Raw genomic sequence first — 16,086 nt, forward strand, 5'->3', positions numbered from 1 at the left:
TACTACTTCCCTCTTTGGGGAAATAATTGGCTAATTCTGCACAGAGAAGAAAGGTGTCAGAGCTGAGAACTGCAGAAAAGGCTGTTTATGTTGTGCCAAACAAGGGACGTCTAAATAAAAGAAAAGTAGAGGCATAGAATGCAATTACTGGTGCATGGATAGATGCATAGTATGTGTCACATACATCTGTGTGCATTTGTGTGCGTGTGTGTGCAAAGCAACAAATATAACTTGAAAAGGCTTTTACCTACTACTCAGCTATGTTGTCCATCTGAAACCAGAGGATCAGAACCATATCGTCAAACCCTAACTAATGTATTTTTTCTTTTGGGCTTGTTTTATTACTTGGCTTCAAAACCATTGAAAAATAAATGACAGTATCATGTTGCGTTCAGAACAAGGCATTATGCGAATCTGGAAGGGGCACTGAAATTAAGTCTATCCATTGAGTTTGGTTTTCCTTAAAGACTTGCAGGAGCACCCATTGCCTTACAGTGTCTAGGTAATAAGCATTGTGCAACCGAGGTGTAGGATGCTGCCAATATCACTCAGTTAACATATCTCAGCATTGTGAAACTTCCGAAAGCACATTTTGACTTTTTTCCTCCCTTCAAACAAAATACTCATATCAAGCTGTGCCATATTTCGAGTATATTCTCAATACGCTAATTTGCACTTTAAAACCCTAAAATAAATCCTACACTAAATAGCACTTTAAATTGTTTTATAAATGTCAAACAAGTCACACAGAGAAAACATACTATTCTCAGTCTATCCTCATGGGAATGTGTGTAGCAAAATGGGCAAATCTGACAATCTATTTTCATGATTTACAGCCAAGAGTAAATTTTACTCTATCTATTTTCCAAATTCATGGCCTGCTGTAGTGTTTTCTATATGTAGTGTCCTGTGCTGGCATTGCAAATACTGTATGTTTCAGAGCAGAACATCAGAAAATGGATTGCCTTTTTTAAAATCCACATTCTGCTGTCGTATTTCCATATGTGATGTACTCTGTGTGTCTAATACGTGTACAGCCATTCTGCATGACTGATACTGGAAATGCTATAAAACAATCTGGGTAAATTTGGGGAGGGGAAGAGCAGGAATTTTCCCCTTAGTAATATTGCACACAGGTATAAATCAGCACAAACAGAATATACTCAAATACTAAAACACAACTCACAGTCCACTGCCTCTCCAAAGCTCTGAGTGACAGTAGGCTTCATGACAAACAGGTCATTCATGCACCATCCGATGTCATGCAAATACATAATATGATTTCTAACCGCAGTCTTCTGCTCGCAGGACTAGGAACCAATGCACGCCTGTTTCTGAAACTGCCCCTCTATGTGGAAGTACAGGTGGCTGCTGTTACACCTAACGCGATCACGTTTTGTTTCTCCTCCCACTTAACAGACTTTGTTTTATTTTGGTGCAGTGCACATGAATGCAGTGTCTAGGACAGATGTGCTACCTTTTATAGTGTTGCTATAGAACTCTTTAGCTGTGAACCCTTAATTTGCAGCTGGAACTCTAATAAACAGTGCATAGTGTTTCAATAGCCTTTTGCTTATATGTTTGAAGATTCGAAACTGAATGGTGAGGTGGCCAAGGCGGCGCTGGCAAACGAAGACTGTCCCCACATAGACCAGGCTATTACGCCTGATGAGGGCCTGCCCTTTACCCGCTCTGGCACTCGGGAGAGATATGGACCCTGCTTCCTCTTATCAACCGGGGAATATCCCTGCCCGCCTGATGGAGGAATAAGAAAGGGTATGTAGCTGGGGTCCTGTAACCATGTAGTTAGCAATCGTTTTAAATAAATAAGAGAAAGTCAGCTGTAGTTGTAGCACGCAATAGTGCGCTTGCTGTAGAGATGCACGTTTGGGCTGGAAACCACCACCTGATGTCTGCATTTGGAGTTTCTAACCTATTTCTTTCAGAAAGAAAAGCCTGAGGAGCTGTAACTACCCCATGCAGCTATGCTAGGCAGTTGAGTCTTCCACCCCAGCTGGTGCAGTAAGCTTTAGTGGAGAATGCTCTACAATGTCCTTAAATTAGCCCATCCTCCAAGGAGAGTCCAATTAACATTTCATAGCATGAAGGTTTGCCACTTGGAAAGCTCACAGATCTTACCAGATTCTGAGGAGCACGGACTTGCAGGTGGCAGACAAAAAAGATAAAAAACAAAAGCAAAATATCCTCAAAAAATATGAAGTGATTATTCGGCTACCTTAACAGAGCACTAAAAAAAATTACTTGGATATTCATAGCTGTTTAGTTCAACAGAGAAAGAGAAGCATACAAGAACATCTGTTAGCACAGGTGTCTTACAATTGGAAAATAATTCATCTAAAATCACTTTCCTTTCATAAATAAATCATTACTAGTTAGTTTCTCAGACTTCTGACAGCTACAGATCTCTCAGAAGTAACTGTGTTTTAGTTTGCTAATGGTCAGAATAACGTATTTAGCAACAGAAGTCGAATCAGATGAAAAAAACCTTCCCATCTTAAAATAGGCTGTTTTGTTTAAATAATTTAACATGAGGAAACCATACAAACCAAAATTAGAGTTACATATATATGCATTAAAGTTGATAAGGAATGGGAAAATTGGAAAAGAAATCTCTTCAAATCAGTGTTTATCACTGGTGTACTGTATATAGTATATGATATAGTCAATATTTTAAAACTGCAAAGATTGTATGATGTAACCATACACTGAGTATGGAGTATAGAATTCCCATGTGCCATTGTATGATGGGCAATAGTTATAGTAAATGCCAGTTATAGATAGTGTATGTATTTATAAGTTTAAAGCTTATCATCAACAAAGATATAGTTGGACCACAAGACTTTCATATGAAAGTATATCCTCTAAAATTTACCTTTGTAGCAAAGTGTTTTACTTGATTCTGTATTGGATAAGCATTGGCCGCGTTCATTCAGCCTGGGCGAGTTCGGGTGGTTCCAGTGGATCAGGGGAACACTCCAAATGGCACATCCTTTGGGATGAGGAATGTATGGTTTTCACGATGCACTGCAACCGCCTCTCGTTACTGAATGAAACAGAGGCTGGTTGGCTAAAGAGTAATATACGTCAGCATATTGTTGGCCTGTTTGAAACACGTTGAGAGCATCTTAATTGTTGTTCCAACAGAATTTCATCCATAGTTTGTGCAACTCTCTGTACACTTGCTGAGCTGTTTACGTGCATGTTTGAAAAAGAAGGGGGGGGTGGGCGGGAGGGAAACTGAATGCATGCAATTATTTTCTTTTTCTTTTTTTTTTTTTTTAAATGCTGAGAGCAAAGGAGTAGTATCTCTATAGCAACACAATAAATCTATGGATTTTGCTGCCTTTCCCCCCTCCCACCCTCAAAGATACCACACACCTTAATTTTGCCTGAGGTCAAAATGCATGAAGCAGAAGGGAGGGGTATGGGTGACTGTATGACTGAGACATAGAAAATCCCTCCCACTGATTCTTTTTTTTTTTAGGGTACAACCATGTTGCTGCCTGTAGGATCAATTACATAGCCTGACCATCCTTGACAAATGATGATTTTTTTTTTTTTGATACATATATTTTTTAAACTGGTTCTGTACTTCAAAGGCCTTCTGAGTCTTGTTGCAAGCGATACTACTCTCGGCATGTCCATGCATGCAGATGCTATTGAACTGGCTACAATGTTGACCTCATTCTTAGTCCATTCTGTCATTGATCCAATGCTGTACTTTGCATTTTTCTTTTAAATGAAGGTTACGAAATGTCACGGAGCCTTAACAGCATAGCTGGCATAAGTGGAAAAGCGATAGGATTATCCTCAGTGTCTGCGCCCTACAGCTCTCCTAGTCCAGTGAGACGTTCTTGGTCTCCCATCCCATCTATTTTGTAGCATGGATCAGTAGCAGAGAATGGTCTAAAAAGCTTTATTTTCAATTAGCCTATGCTATGTTGCATAAAATCCAGGTGACTAAGTCTGAAGATGCAATGTCTCACAGTAGCACCTGCTGGGAATGGTGTTACTACTGATGCTAGGTGACAACACTCCTAAATAGCACTCAGATGACAATAGGCAGGCATTTATGTAGTACTGGTGGGCCATACACGCTGCATGGTATCAGTACATAGGATGAAGGGTAGATGCACCAGATAGCTTCCTTCCTGGTGCATCCTGCTAGTATATGCTTATTTTGGCTAATGGTGGATCTACTGGCTCTGTATGGAATGGGTTAGGCATTTAGTCGATGCTGAAACGTGCCAACGATGGAAGATTTTGCTTTTCTCAGGATATTTTTGAGCCATAGGAACCCTGCAGGAGTTTGAGCAAACAAGCACAGTAGGATGAAACTTTGCATGGGCGCCTATTTTAAGCTGAAAGCAATACTCAGACACACTGTAGAGAGGTCTCAGTCTGGCTGACTGCATGGGAAAAAAATCCTGTTGAAGAAGAATATGGCTGCCTCTGCATGTAGCTATTTCACTTTTTCCTCCTTCCTTTAAAACTAAGATGCCAAGCTTGATGTGAAAAGCGCAGGGAAGAAGCTCAAGTACTGATTGTATTCTTTACATGCAGATCTTTGCAAAGAAAGTCCAGTCATTGCTAAATATATGCCAACAGAGGCAGTCAGAGTGACCTGACAAGGCAAGATGGAGATGAACATTGATGGCTAATAAACATCTGTGTGGAACTGTGCAGGCATAGAAGACCTTCTCATTTGGACAAAGTTAACTCGCTCCATGCAGGTTTTACGGATGATTCTTTGTGGTTTTGGAGTTGTACTAGAGATGCAGGCTTTTTCTACGGCCAAAATGTAACAAAACTGTAGAAGATTTTTTCTTTTAATCTTTTTTTTTTTTGTTCCATAGCATGAATTGCATGAAGACAAAAATTAAAAAAAAAAAAACAACAAAACAAACAAAAAACAAGAAACACTGCAAATGTATGATTAAGGAGGAAAAAAAGCAAAGTTATATATTTTCTTTCAAAGCTCTTTACTTTTACATACATTGTTGTAGCCAAAATGTAAAACATTATAAAACTGTACATTTCTTTGCTATGGATCGCTTCTTTTTGTATACAAGATACAGAGTAATGGTTTTAAAAAGTGCAATCAGGCAGTCATCGGTCATATTGACCACGCCTTCACAGTTCATCACACCAACATGGAAATCAAGAACTTTTAATCCAACTAGAGGTGTATAAAAATAAGAAAAACTTCTTCCTGTCTGTTTTTGTTGGCATGCTTGTGACACATGGGACCTTCCTTCGGACCTGACAGTAACAGCTGGTCTAGATTTAATTTTCCAGCTCTGGTTATGTTGTATTTTATTGATGTATAGATCAAACGTAAAGACCCTTCATAAATTGTTCATATTAAGTAATCAGTATGAATTTTAAACAAAAGAGGTGTTATTTTAAAACTGGGACTTATAGTACAAAATCAGGAAAATACTCAAGTATAAATCGTCTCAAAGTCTAAGAAACAAGACAACAGCATTGTATGCAATTTAGTACTGAGTAAAATGCATGCACAATGTTATGCAAAACAATTCTAGCATGAAATAAATTTTGTATCATGGTTTCAGTGCCTGCTGTATAGTGTAAAGGGGAATCCTTTTCTGAAGCGATCAGGGGTTTCCAGAGACTTGCTTCTAAAATCTTGAATAAATACAGTGTTCTCAACAGAAATGTAGGAGAAAAGCTTGGTATTGCTTTGGTTCTACAATGCTAATTTTGGTTAGTAGATAATAAATGAAGCCTGCAAACACTTGATACAACCAATGTCTGAAGAATTCACATCATTAGTAATTTTAAGAGGGAAGAATAAAAAACCCTATAATTATCTAGGTATCTTCCTTTTCCCTTCTCAACAATAATAAAAGTTTGTCTTTTTAGCTGATTAAATGAATTCAGTTTTTCTTACTTCTTTGGGCCCTGTCCTTCACTTGTTCTTCACTGAGCGACGGCAATCCACCTGATATGAAACTTTGAAAGAAATCCAGGTGTCCAACTCGCACTTTATTTGCCACACAAAACATGCAGCAGTAAGAACCAAGAAACACAATGGGATTAAATTTCATTTTAGATCCTACAAATGACAAATATGGACTATGTGTCAACAGCGATCTAGTTGCTTGAGCATTTTTGGTAAAGTACTTCTGTAAGGAAGGATACGCCTTTATCCTCATGTGAGAAGCTTCAAAATTGCTAGCAACCTTCTAGACAAGGTACGGCCTCTGCGACTACTGATGAGAATGGAAATGTAAAGGAATAGCAACCCTACGGTCTGGAGGAGGTAGAGATTAACCCCCCAAAACCAGAAGAAACACTCATGGCTCCGGTAAGTGCTAAATTAAAAACAGAAAAACAACTGCAGCTGGACCTTGTCTTCACAAAACTCTACTCCAAAAAGGAAAAATCAAGGAAGACCTCAAGCTGTTTTTAGGAATAGAAGAAAGGCCGATAATCCGAATTTGTATGTAATTAGCAAACTCCTTTGTAGTCCTTGATGTCGCATTATGTACTTGATTTCTACTTCAGTTGACTATCCTTTCTCCCAAGAACTATTTTTCTCCACTGTTTCTATGCTGTTATTCTCAACTGACAAAAGGGCAATTTCTTACTTCCAGAGGTAAAATCCAGGTTAATCCAGGATCCAAAAGTTGCCTAATGAACAACATTTCCTCTTATAATGTATTAAGAATCCAGAAATAGATTTATCTGCCCCATTTTTTATTTAACACTAACTCAAGGGCCCAGCGCGAAGGCTGCTCAAATTCTCCATTACCATAAGGAATACTAATGATTCTGCCCTGTAAATCTCACATAGGTCTTCCCCTTTCACTGCGCTTTGCATATATATGAGCCTTAGCTAACAGGTTGGGTACACAGGCCCTAAGGCAATTGTCGTTCTGTGCTACTTTTTACATCTACCAGTCCCTTTTTTCGTTTAGGTACTCAGCTTGGCTTATTCTGATTTGAGGTAACCTTGGGTAACCTTCACCTCAAAAAGATTTGGGTGACTTTTATAAACCCTTCAGAAACAGAACAGTGCTTCCCACCCATTGCCCCTTAGGAGATGCTCTAAAGCTTAAGGTCCATCTGACCCGAGTTCTCCTTGCACAACAGTGGCAGTTCTGACAACACAGGGAAAGAGGGAGACAACTGGAAAATTTCAAGAGCTGTTGCACCAAGTCCTAACACTGAATCCCAAGAGAAATTTACCACTTCATCCCATCTGCCTTACATTTAAGGAGCTTTCGCTGGAGTATTATGATTAAAACATTAGTTCCTTCAAGCCTGCCCACTCCCACCACAGGGGGTATATATCTTGATTAAAGCATTAAAACTACACATGTGGCTAGATTCTGACCTCAGGCTTGCAATAATGCCACCAACTACTTCTGACTTCACACCATGAAGAGCATAAGCTTAAGCATTAGCTTAGTGTATAAGCATAAGAGCAGAAGCACGTTCTGTAGTTCAGTAACACTCTGCCCATTTCCTGCTGGAAATGAACATCCAGGTTTCTTCCTCTGCAAACTCAGATTTCAGCAATGGACCCCCAGCTATAGGACCAAATGCTTGTCCTTCATCTGACCCACTGGCAATTAGTGGTTTATTACTTGCTAACATTGAAAGCACACCTCAACCACAACTTCCACACACATAGCTCTTCCTCTGACTGCGTGAAGGTACTCGTTTTTTCTGGACCAACCTGACGTGTGAAACTGTCTCCACAACTACGACTTCAGACAGCAAGGATCTGAGAAGTGGTTTCTGTTCTCTCAGTCCAACAAAAAACTGAGCTAATACCACTGTGATAACAGTCAAGAGCAGCAGTCATTAATCTGGATAAAGTGATTTTTCACATAAATTGCCTTCTCTCTCCTTAAAGTTTCAGGGCTAAAAAGAAAATACATCACTGAAACAAATGGCTACTAGGACAAATGAGCGGACTGAAATACAGAGGAGAGCAAGCAGGGCTAAGGCAAGGGCATTCAGAAAGGAATTGAGCACAGAGCTGCTTATGAAAAAGATGCCCTGAAGAAAAAAAACAAGTGCAGTTATTACCCTGCCACTTTGCATATCCTTTTCATAGTTTCAAAACAAGGCAGCCTACCTCTCTCTGCCTTCCATATATACCCTACAAGCAACTTTGTCTCGGAGCTCGTACACAAACTAACTTCATTTAATGAAAATGTGCTTAAATTATGCAGGTTATTTTTAAGTCACTCACTTAATTTGGTTTGGGTGTAAAATACCTGTCTGTTCGTAAGTCCCGAAGTCTCTGCATTCACCTGGGATTGTAGGTGCAACATTTCTCTCTTAGGGGAATAAAAATGCTTATTTGCAGTCAAGAACAATATTTGAATGAAAACTGAACTTCAAGTTAGAAAACGCATCCAGAACTGCATCTCTTGACTTTCTTTCCTTATCTGACAAAGCAAATGCTTTAAAACTAAACATTTATCTGCCTCCATGGGAAAATATATTTCCTGGTTCAGGCTGACAAAGCCAGGCTTTCAACCCTCAATGAATAATCACTTGAGCATTTAAAAAACATTATGCAATTACATAGGTTCAAACATCTCCAGGTTCTAAAAAGTGCATGCTCCAAGGCTTTCATTGTTTTCTCTACTGCCCATGGAGCACAGGTTAAAGATTCCTTAGTTAGCAAAAGGCAAAGTATTGCAGTTATATTAGCTCAGATACCACTCTAAGGTACAGCTTCTGGACCCAAAGGGCTTAGCAGGGACAACACAGCCTATGCAGAGGCTGCTGACCGTTGAGTCACACCAGCACGAAGAGGAGATATATGTCTTGAGCCCAAGCAAATAAGCTCAGTAGGAGCAATGCTTTGTGGTGGCAGTGTCAGTGCAAGTGGGTGACTGGAGAAGAGGCGGCAGTAGCACAAGAGGTGGGAAATGTGGAGAAGGACACAGAACGCTTCTGGAAAATGGGTTACGCAAGTAGGAGGGAGGAGAGCATATGAAGAAACAGTAATCAGCAGTGGGGGAAAAGAGCAGCAAGGAGAGAGGGAAGCAGTACCAGTGAGGCTTACCTGAAAAAACCTCAAGGACCACTAGCCTAGAAGGTAGAGCCTTGTCCTGGGACTTGGGAGACAGGAATTTTATTCTTGGCTCTGCTGTGGACACGCTGGGTTACCTTGGTTGGGCCATTTCAAATTTTTATGCCTCAGCTTCTGTTTCTGTGACATTATCCCCTTTTTAAAGTGTTCTGAGACCAAAAGAGTAAAAGCAGTATTTAAGTAGGAATAGTTATTATAATCCATCTACTCACAATCAAGGCACCAGAGGAGAGAAGCACCTCTCCGTTACTTAAAAGATGCCATGTTTCCTTGTCTGCAGAAAAGCACAATGCCCCTATAGGAATCCCTTTTCTTTTGCATTTTAAAGCAGAGGATTATTGTGGAAAATGATTAAGCACCCACACAGTTACAATGACAGAGCATCTTCATTACTGATTGGCAACTCCTCTGCTGCCCTAATTTAGGTACCACGTCTTCATTGCATTCAAGTCAGTAAAAACAAAACAAAAGCTAAACTTGTTTGACATTTGCAGCAAAAACCTAAAATCATGTCAGAACATTAAAAATCTCCCAATTCTCGGCCCCACTTCTAAATATAAAAAAAAAAAAAAATGTAAAAATGCAGAGTTTTATAGCAAAGCATTCACATGCGCTTGAAAGATTACAATGACCGGGGTATTGGAATCATATTGAACTGAAATTCTGCAATTTCCACTAACAAAGCCTTGATCCCTGAACTGCACAGACAGAAATCCCCCTAAGATTGCATTGTATCTGAATAACAAAGTGGTCCATAGGCAAAGCAACCTGGAAATAGATGAGAAAGATGAAAATGAGTTGAGAGACTAGCCAACACAGGAATTTGACTTAGATTCGACCCCCTCCCAACCTGCAAAGGCTCATCTGAAAATGAACTGAAATCCAACATGTTGCAAAATAAAAATGCCTGAGGAAGTTTTGCAAAATAAACATCACCTCTGAATTTTCTCATGCCTACAGACAGCTTTTATTCAGGAGCAATTACTTTATTACTCTTGTTTCTAATCAAGCTGAAAAATGTGTTCTCCCAGTAATCTATCACTCTCCCCTAAGGTAACGCATGGCTCACCCAGGTCACGATTCAAATACAGAGACCATTTTCATTGCTGAGTATTTTCAGTCACGTACTCTCTTTCCATGTTCTACAGAGGCATTAATGAGTAAAAACTGCCTCTGCATTAAAAACAGGTGAATGCAGAGACAACCGACAGATGAATCTGAATGAAATGCACAGACAGCTAAAGAATGTGCCTTACTTCAGTCCCTTCAGCCTCTAAACGGGTTACAAAATAACAATGGCTTCACACACAGTTTCTCCAAATTAACTTCAAAGCCACATATGGTAAACACCTCCCTTTACAGGTATTTTTTGGGACATTCATCCAACAGAAGGCCATTTTCACACAACCAAAGCACTTTAATTCAAGGCTATTAAATCATTCTTTCTAACATGGAGCAAAATATGTAAGACCAGCATTCAGGAATTAAGAATAGCACAAAAGCTAGAAGAAAAGAACAAAGCATGTACTACTTTTCTTTTTTTTTGCATGTAAATCGACACTGGTACATCAAAAGTCCAAACGTCCAATTATTTTTGTGTCAGCCAGTTTTCAGCAAATTCAGTGTAAGCTCCACTTTTCTATTGTGCACATTTTTAAGCGTAATCAAAACCAGAGAAGACAATTCTCTACCACAGAGTCCATCCATCCCCAGCCTTTGGGAAGCAAGACTTGTGCTTTCTGCTTCAGTATTTTCTTCTTCCCTTTTCAGAATTTTTAGATGCTCTGAACTATAAGCTGGTAGTAAATAACAGAAGTGTGACTCAAATACTGATGAAAAACTAGAGCTTTTTTTAAGAAAATATCTAGCTAAAAGAAAAAGCACAAGACTTGCCACATGCCATAAAAATATCAAAATTGCTAAGAGAACACAAGTGACTTTTTGGTGAAAACATAACATTGCAGTTTCGGTGTCAAAGACCTGTCATCACCTTGATTTCTAATACAGGGGAAAAAGAAGTGGAAGTCACAAAATTACTTAAGTCTTGTTTAAATCAGATCCAGAGTTCATGGAATTCAATAGAAAAAATAGTTAAATATTTGGTTAAGTGCTGGACTAGGTCAGAGGCCTGATCTAAAGATTTTTGAGACTGAAAGATAAAGACAGATGTTGCTGTTCCAACTGAAGAGAACTGGAAATTTCAACATGTCCTATGAATGAGAAAGAAAACCCACTGGAGGTCAATAATTCATACTATTATTAATAAACAGTGGGAGAAGGGGAACAATAACATCCAAGAAGCAGAATAGCTTGTCCCTTATCTCACTCCCACCATGCTGCTATCCGTATGTGACTATTCAGTCTTCAGGAGCTGTATCTTGAATCTGTCTTCCCCCTCTGCCCTCTTTTTCCCCTATGTTTTAGCTGACTACATCAGGCTCCCTACTGCCATTTATTTAAAGGTTTTCCTATGGTCACTTTTGTCCCATACAATCAAATGATCTCCTTTGTCTGTTTTCCATCCTCAAGTCTTATGACTCAAAAAATGTCATATAAAGCAAAATTAAATCACATTCTTCCCCTCCCCCTCAATTTCCTTGTGCTCAGCCATGTAGCCAAGCAAAACCTCCTGTCACTCATGCAGAAGTGACCTTTATGGCAGTTGCAGATGGCAAGAACTAGTTAGTCACCAGAAGGACTGACAACATACAGATAGGGGAGGGAAGCCAGTGTCATGGAAGAAGTGGCAACTGGGAAAACGGGAAGAAAGGCAGGACTGAATTTTTCTTTCAAATGAACACTCTTCAAATACAGGGTCCGGCATTCTAAGCATCAGGTCACTCAGGAATGCTACACAAAGTCAAATAACATCAGTGACTGCCAAGTGGCCTAAACAAATCCTCCAAGAGGCAGAAGCTTTTGACACAACACGCATATCTTCCTACCAACATTCTTTAAAATGGAACAAGAGCGTCTTGCACAGGTGCACATGGAGGTCACACGAGTAACAAGTGCAGATCTCCTAGGACTTCAGACAACAGAAGTACACAGAACAGCTTCCTTCTCCCCCACCACCCAAGAGCCTGATGGGTCTCTGGACTGAATGGCAACAGTTTCCAACGTGTTCTCCAGCAAAGCTGTGATATTAAGTTCACCTCTTCCCCCTCACGAATGTCAGCTCAATGGCAGGTTTGCTTATTTTCAGAAAATGGGAGGGGAGAGCAGCTGCACAGACACTTGCTTAGCTTGTTACAGTGTTCCAAATTACAAATTTTGTCAGTTTATTTGCATCTGAATGTGAAGGCAAAATGCTTACCTAAAAGGCTTTCTTTTGTTTAGCACTGAAGACCTGTATAAAGAAGTCTGTCTCTGCATGCATTGCAGAAGCATTGGCGTAGCACACTGGCTCTGCATTTTGCCTTGCAGACTCTGACCTTCTCCATCGGGACATCAGCAGGCAACAGTCACTAAGCTCTGGCGAGCAGCAAGGGACATGGTTTCTTCACTCGATTAGAAGCTTTTCACTGTATGCTCCCTTCCTTAGAGTAGAAAGCCTTAGCTGATTTTGTACAATGTTTTATTCTGCAAACAAAGCATACTGACATACAAAACAGGGCATTCATTTTTGAATGAATGAGCAACAACTTGTTTTTGACATTCAACCATGTACCATCTACAATGAATTATTATTCAGTCTTTATACTACAGCAGCTTCTAGAAGTCCTAACTGACGACAAAGCATTTAGTACGACAAGCTCTCAAGACAAGTCATTACGTCCCGAAGTTTTCAATCTATATAGCCAAGACAAAGGAGAGAAAATGTAGTTCTCACCCTTTCAAAAATGAAGATCAGATGCAGATATGGAACACAAGGATCAGGAACAAATGAAAGTACTCCTTTTCTTTCCTCCTTATCAACCCAAATCATTCTTTGCGTTTCCAAAAGCGTGTTCATGTTACAGACATGAAAAAGCGAACATTTCAAATAACAAGTCGCATTTATGTGTTATAATTTGTTGGATTCCTCTGAAATGAACTGCTGCAACAGCATACAGATTCAAAACATGCTCAGTACAGCAACCCCTATGTTATAGGGCACACGTACTAGCTGTGATTAATCAAGGAACAGAATCATTTAGAGGGTATGGTCACTGAAACAAGATAACGTGTTTATTCGATACACAGATTTTGGAGTAAAACAAAGGTAGAAACCTCAGATAGAACTGACAAAAAAACATGAGAAACTATTCAGTGCATATAATAGAGACGCTCTAGTATCTAGAAAATGGCATTGAGGAGAGTCCATAAATAGCAACTTAGGTAAGTAAAAAGCGCAAGAGGTCATGGCCCAGAATAGTATATTGCGATGAAGAACCACAACCAACACATGGATTAAAAAAACTCCACTTTACAATAGAAGTCTCAATGCTGAACTTTTGGCAGAGGATCCATCTGATTGTTCTTACAGATTCTTCCAGTATCTGTAATACAGTTATTATAATCAGCTTCACAGTCAGTTCAAGTTTCACATAAATTGAATAGAAAAAGAAAACGGCTTTAAAAATTAGGCCATTTACTGCTGTAAAAATAAGGGGGGGGGGAGGGGGGGGAACCCTCACAACCTATATTACCACCTTAATGCCTTCCCCTTCATGTGTAAGCTGATACATCATTAGAAAGTCTTCCTGTCCTATTTCCCAAGAGCCCTTCTCTGAGTATTTTGCAATTCTGTAAGTCTTCTTCCCTGGCAAACCTCCTTTAAAAATTAAACCACCGTTTAGCAAGAGTAGGTCTCATTAAAAGGTGCATTTACCACACAGTAGTATTCTCTATACTTAGAATACATCAAATACCACAGCAAATGTAACTATCGTGGGTGGCAAACATCCAGTTTAATGGCTTCCACCGTATTTGTGTGAAAAACAGTTTTATAAATAGCTTCCAAAATTCTGCTCAATATAGGCAGCTAATAATATCTGGAGGTAATTTACACTTTTTCATTTCTCCTACCAAGCGTTAGGCCCACATTCTCTGCCAAGCACTCACCTGGAACAAGTACTGTGGGCATGCTCTGAACAGTAACTCAGCTGGGCTGCGAAACAGATGTGAGAACTAACCTGAAATTACCAGGAGCATTCTGGTCTGCCTTTTAGGCTGGAGAACTTGTAAAAACTTTCTGGTTAGACTTTGAAGTCTTCATATTCAATGGCAGGTGGAAATACAGGAGTTATATCAGCTCAAAGTGTCCTCAACAGCTACAACTGACTTATGCCCTTTGACAAGAATTCTTCTATTTTTTCAAAGTGCTCTTAGAAGTTTTTCTTCCCTAAGGAGTAGCTTCAGAAACTTCAGGTTTGGTTTGCAAGTTAATGATAATTCATGCAGATCTGCATCCCTGTAAATCTATAATAAACTGGTGTTTGGCACAGAAGGTAATTCCTCAGAAATATTGCTCTTTTCTCAGTTTAATCAAGATATAGCTAGTTCAGAAGGGCCTCATTTTCCCCTTTTGCCAACCTTCTAAATTATATCTCCTTTTCTTTTTTTTTAAGCCTAATCTTCTGTTTAAAATGTGTGTATGCATCTATTTACGTTCTCTGGCATTTCTCTGTGATGCCAACTAGATTTTCTGAGATGCTGTGAGCTTACAACTCCACTAGAAGTTGGCAGGCACAACACATGCTCATCATGACGTAAAGATACAATAATAAAAGACCCGATCGGTCCCTACGTCTCCACCTTCTCAGATCATTTCCTCAGGCTGAATTTATACGCCACTGATAAACAATTAAGCAGTCAGTTTCTTCCTCAAAGACTTCTCAGAAGAACAAGAAAGAGTCATTATTTCTTCAATGGTACTGCATCAAGGCAAAAAGTTTTTGATTCTATCTGTTGGGTAAGAAAGTCAATTCCTGTGAAAAGGACCCATGAAACAATTTTTAAAATATTATAGGTTTGTATGCATGCTTGTTCCGTTTAGTCTTAGAAAAAACTTCTGCACTTTCCAGTTCTTGTGTTAATCAGGGGCAATCCTCTTGTAGCACTTCTGAGCTACACGTTCCAAAGATGTCCATCCACATCCATGATGCTATGATTTCAGGTGTGCTGAGTCTAATGTGGAGTTTGACAGAGAGCCATGGAGTGTCCTGCTCCACATCCAATTAAGATCTGTTTTGCGTAACCGAGAGCTTTGACTGGCTTTGGGACATGGACATTTGCTTCTGTGCCGTCACCACACATCCCATGTTCGTTCCATCCCCAAGAGAAGCACTGGCCACCTAAAAGAGAGGATACAAAATATAGAATAAAGACCACAGAAACACAACAGCTTTGGTTAGTTTTAGGAAGCAGATTGGTCAAGTCATCTTCTAGTTAGGTTCTAAGAAATTCTGCTAAGGTGGGGGAAAGTGTTCTGGTTCTCTTGAAAACGTAAATAAACACAAATTAATTATTCTCTATCTTGTTCCATATTGTTAACAACATAGGAGAGATTAAAATAAAAAAGACATTTGAAAATCACTTAGTAAATACATGGTTCCGTATTTATACAGAGCCCACAGATCTCTCTCTGTATTTTAAGGACCTTCATTAAAACGACGTGGAATCCCTCTCTTTCAAGTTCCCCCTAGTAAGCAAAACTATCACAAACCAAGCCTAGCAACTTAAATTATTCACAGCATGATCTGTAGGATTGGGGAACACAGAGCAGGCAAATTACATTTTATTCCTACTTTCAAGTTCACATCTCACCTTTTTCCTTTAAATGCCAGTCTCTGTCAGCTTGCCTTACTCTTAATCATCCTACCTCTCCTGCTTGCTTTGACATCATTTCACTGCTTTTATTATCCTTATTTTCCCTCATTATTATTTATTTTTGTAACATCTACTCTTTTATATCCCACATCATGATCCGTGTATTATTATTACCCCACAGTACTCTTTCTTGAAGCACAATATGTAAATTTCATTCTATAAATGGCTGG

General features: G+C 39.4%; 2 protein-coding genes across 10 annotated transcripts in view; one reads left to right on the plus strand and one right to left on the minus strand.

Moving 5' to 3' along the window:
* Positions 1-16,086, plus strand: part of KCNC1 (potassium voltage-gated channel subfamily C member 1) — a 136,916-nt gene that overhangs the window by 112,997 nt on the left and 7,833 nt on the right. Inside the window, exons 3-4 of one of the 6 annotated variants that reach the window (XM_063333076.1) lie at positions 1,588-1,776; positions 3,506-5,591. The exons of 1 other annotated variant lie outside the window; for it this stretch is intronic. In XM_063333076.1, coding sequence (XP_063189146.1) covers positions 1,588-1,776; positions 3,506-3,549 — 233 coding nt within the window. In that variant the 3' untranslated portion in view covers positions 3,550-5,591. Of the gene's footprint in view, positions 1-1,587; positions 1,777-3,505; positions 5,592-16,086 lie in introns of those variants that run through there. 4 more of the 6 variants (XM_063333074.1, XM_063333075.1, XM_063333073.1 and 1 more) reach the window with 4 other exon arrangements.
* SERGEF (secretion regulating guanine nucleotide exchange factor) overlaps positions 12,664-16,086 on the minus strand; it is a 163,772-nt gene continuing 160,349 nt past the window's right edge. For 2 of the 4 annotated variants that reach the window (XM_063333081.1, XM_063333080.1), the window contains one exon: positions 12,664-15,381. In XM_063333081.1, the coding sequence (XP_063189151.1) occupies positions 15,265-15,381 (117 nt within the window). In that variant the 3' untranslated portion in view covers positions 12,664-15,264. The remainder of the gene's footprint in view (positions 15,382-16,086) is intronic. The other 2 variants (XR_010070815.1, XR_010070816.1) reach the window with 2 other exon arrangements.

The sequence above is a fragment of the Chroicocephalus ridibundus genome, chromosome 4, assembly GCF_963924245.1.
Source record: "Chroicocephalus ridibundus chromosome 4, bChrRid1.1, whole genome shotgun sequence".
Taxonomy (NCBI): Eukaryota; Metazoa; Chordata; class Aves; order Charadriiformes; family Laridae; genus Chroicocephalus; species Chroicocephalus ridibundus.